Source organism: Chanodichthys erythropterus, chromosome 16 (genome assembly GCF_024489055.1).
Source record: "Chanodichthys erythropterus isolate Z2021 chromosome 16, ASM2448905v1, whole genome shotgun sequence".
In the NCBI taxonomy this organism is placed as follows: Eukaryota; Metazoa; Chordata; class Actinopteri; order Cypriniformes; family Xenocyprididae; genus Chanodichthys; species Chanodichthys erythropterus.
In genome coordinates this window covers 1,219,616-1,223,128 of record NC_090236.1, presented here as the reverse complement: position 1 = coordinate 1,223,128, position 3,513 = coordinate 1,219,616, and the positions used below count along the sequence as shown (strand labels likewise).

The following is a 3,513-nucleotide window of genomic DNA, read 5'->3' as shown; positions in this document are numbered from 1 at the left end:
ACGTCGTCACCTCGCAGCAATTAAAATACAAATTGTTATGCATAGCAACATTTGATTTTATTACTACCGCTGCTACTGCACTGTAAAACAGAACATTTGCAGTTATAGCATTAGGTAGTCTACCTGATATAACCCTTCAGAATGACTTTTGTTAATGGAGTAATGAAGTTGATTCAGTCACATGATATTTTTTTTTTTTTTTTTTTTTAACTTAAAAACAGAAAAATAGATACTACCACTTAAACCACATTTTTAGGTTACAACTGACTATTGTTTATAGTTACTTCAACGACAAATAATAATAATAATAATAATAATTGTAATAATAAATAATACGCCTGAATTCCACTTGACTTTTTTATAGGACGGAGGTTTTTGAGAATTGAAATTTAATTAATTCACGAGATATTTTATTTGATATTTTATATTCAATATATGCATTCAGTATAAAAAACTAAAATGTTGCTACATTTTGCTGAAAAAAAAAAAAAAAAAAAAAAAATGTGTGATGACAAAATGACTAAACACTTAGACATAAATAGTTAACATTTGTTTAAAAATTCCCAAAAGCATATAGCGGAAATGATGAGTGAATATTTAGCATTTCACAATTCCCTAGAATGTTGGAATAGGGTTAATTTGCATGGGGGCCTTGTGATTATTTTCATATAAATCAATGTGATCAGAGTACATTAAATTGTAAATGTGTGGTTAGAAGCGTTTTAAGATTAGGCGGTCGTTTGGATCAAACAACTTTCAACAGTGCCACAGTAACGCCGAATAATTTAGAAACGCTTATTTGGATCATTTATGTAGGTGATTGGTGATTGGCTTAAAGCAATAGAGCTCTAAATGCATTTTTACCCTATAGGCTACTAGCACACAATTTTGTTCCTGCAGGCTTTAAGAAATCAGGCGTAGCCTAATTTTAACTCAAATAGCATGGCAATTTATTAAACAAACAATGCAGTTCCTTCAGAATACTTTTTCAACAAAAGGAGATAGTTTGAAAGAATATGGCGTTATACATGTTCCGTTCCTTGTTATAATGGAACATTTGGACAATGAATGCAGTTCAATTTAGAAACACTTTTTGGTGTTTGGTCCATAATATCCGGCTACATTTTAGAAATAAATTACTATATGCAATTTACACGTAATAACAAGTCCATAAACGTCTGACGCATTTCAACACAGCCCAGCATATAGCTCACAAAAACGAAGAAGACTTACGTGTTATTCGAAGTAACACTGTCCTTAACAAACCAAGATCAAGTGTGTCTGACTCGCGTTTGTGTTCTGTTTCTTTTCAGTCCATCGTGGGGGTAGTAGGTAAAATATCAACGTCTCTCGGTATTGACGAAAAGAGGGCAAAGGGGAAATCAACAACAACAACATAAAGAAGAAGCTCGAAAAATACTTGTTTGGTCAAAACTTGCTGCAGTCATACACAAAAGCCCCCGACGTGCGGTATATGGGCTGACTCGGGGGAAACGACATTTGACAGCTGTTATTCCCGTTCACCGGTGAATTATTCAGACCAATTCTCTGCGATTCAAACATCTCTCGAACCGAATGAAAGTTCTGCTGCTGCGTCGGGTACGTCGCGCCTAGATGGCCAATGTCTCCGGCCTGGTTTAGGTACCATGAGGCGAGGCGCCCTTGGTGCGGATGGTGGCCTTCCTGGGCCGAGCTGAGATTCCCGTGGCTTAAGGACGACGTGGTGGTCGTGATCGAGTAATCAGGCAGAGTTTCGTCCACGGTGGTAGTGGTCGCCAAGTGGCCCGAGCGATCTCCGCCCGCGTACAAGCTCATGGCCTGCATGTTGCAATGATAGGTGGCGTTGGAGGTAGTCGAGATAGAGTTCTGGCTGCAGGGCGAGCTATACACGGACGTCTGGTTGGGAGAATAGTTCAGGGACAACGTGGGAGTTATACCTGTTCGCGAGGAAGCCACGAGAGAGGGGGTGAGATCGCCGGAGTTCTGAGGCGAGCCCCGGAGGGAGGTCATGATGTTGTCCACGCTGAAGCCCTGCGCAGGGGCCTGGCCGTGGTGGTGATGTTGCTGCTGTTCCCCGGCGCTGTCCAGGCTGAGAGAGCGGGTGGACGGGATGCTGTGCGGACTGCCGCTCGACATGCTGCTGCTGCTGTCGGGGCTCTCTATCTTGGGAACAGTGCTGAGCGTGGGTGAAACGGCCTGTGGCGGCGTGGACGTGCCGTTCTCGGTTTTAATGTCCTGAATGCGCACGGGCTGCGAGCCCGGCACTGACTGTTCCTGGTCGCGGCCCTGCTGCGGTTGCGGCGGCTGCTGCTGTTGCTGCTGGCGGGAAGGTGCCTCTTTGATATTTCGGTCTTCCTTATCCTTTATAGCGTCCTTCTTTTTGAAACGCCGTCGTCGCCTCAAAAAGCTGCCGTTCTCAAACATATTATACGAGTCCGGGTCCAGGGTCCAGTAACTGCCTTTGCCAGGTTTTTTGTCATCGCGGGGCACTTTGACAAAGCACTCGTTCAGGGACAGGTTGTGTCGAATACTGTTCTGCCAGCCCTGCTTGTTGTCCCTATAAAAGGGAAAGCGCTCCATTATAAACTGATAAATACCATTAAGGGTCACCTTCTTGTCCGGGGAGTTCTGGATGGCCATAGTGATCAGCGCAATGTAACTATACGGTGGTTTTACCATATCCTTGGGCTGCGGCTGCGGCGTGTACGGTCCATACGCCCTCGCCATGCTGGCGGGGTACTGGTCGTGGGCCGCGTGAGAGTACATGCTCATGGGGGCTGGCATCCCGGTGTACCCCCCTCCGGCGGCGGCCCGGTAATAACTTTGGTCGCTGCTGATGTACGGCACAACTCCCAGCGAGTTGGGACTGGAGACGGAATAGCGCGCCTGCATGACTTCTCTCCAAACGGTGCTGGCGAAAAACAGACGTCGGGAAGCCTAAAGCAATCCACAAATCCCCTTGAAATGTGCCTCCTCTGAAACTGGGAAGGCAGTCCACCCGAGAGTCCACGTTCTGCCACCGTATTTACAAAATGTGACTGTTGGACCGGGTGTTGATTAGACTCGCGTACTTGCCACCTCTTTCTGTCGGAGCGCGCATTGGAAAACTTCTGAACACTAAGCATCGGTCACTACATAATACTTTTGCGCACTTCAATTCTTTTCCCCTTTTGCTGCCAGTAAGACTCCTCCCAATAACATCTAAGTTGTCCAATGGGAGGTCGGGCCGTGCAAAGCGAGCGGCCACACACAAGGTTGAAGAAAAACGAGAGGTGTTGGGACGTCCCAGTCCACCCCTTGCCAAACACACACTTCTCTAGACGTTAAAGAACCATACTCTCCGCAAACTAGCGCGGATACACATCAAACTGAAAATACTTTAACAAAAAGGTTGTAATACAACATTGGAGAAGTTGGTTTATAAATAAAATCGGCTATGTCCTTAAATCATCTAATGCTATAATAATTAAATAACACAGACGTATTTTAAAACCACGGATTCCTCACACCCTT

At 45.0% G+C, this 3,513-nt stretch overlaps 1 protein-coding gene across 1 annotated transcript; it reads right to left on the bottom strand.

The window, feature by feature from the left end:
• Positions 1 to 255: 255 nt before the first annotated feature.
• foxc1a (forkhead box C1a) lies at positions 256 to 3,128 on the bottom strand. The gene has a single exon (XM_067362802.1). The coding sequence runs from the start codon at positions 2,890 to 2,892 to the stop codon at positions 1,429 to 1,431; it is 1,464 nt and encodes a 487-aa protein (XP_067218903.1). The 5' UTR covers positions 2,893 to 3,128; the 3' UTR covers positions 256 to 1,428.
• Between the last annotated feature and the right edge of the window lie 385 nt (positions 3,129 to 3,513).

Excerpts from the sequence above, each read along its gene's own strand:
- foxc1a (XM_067362802.1), bottom strand. The coding sequence starts at position 2,892 with ATGCAGGCGCGCTATTCCGTCTCCAGTCCCAACTCGCTGGGAGTTGTG.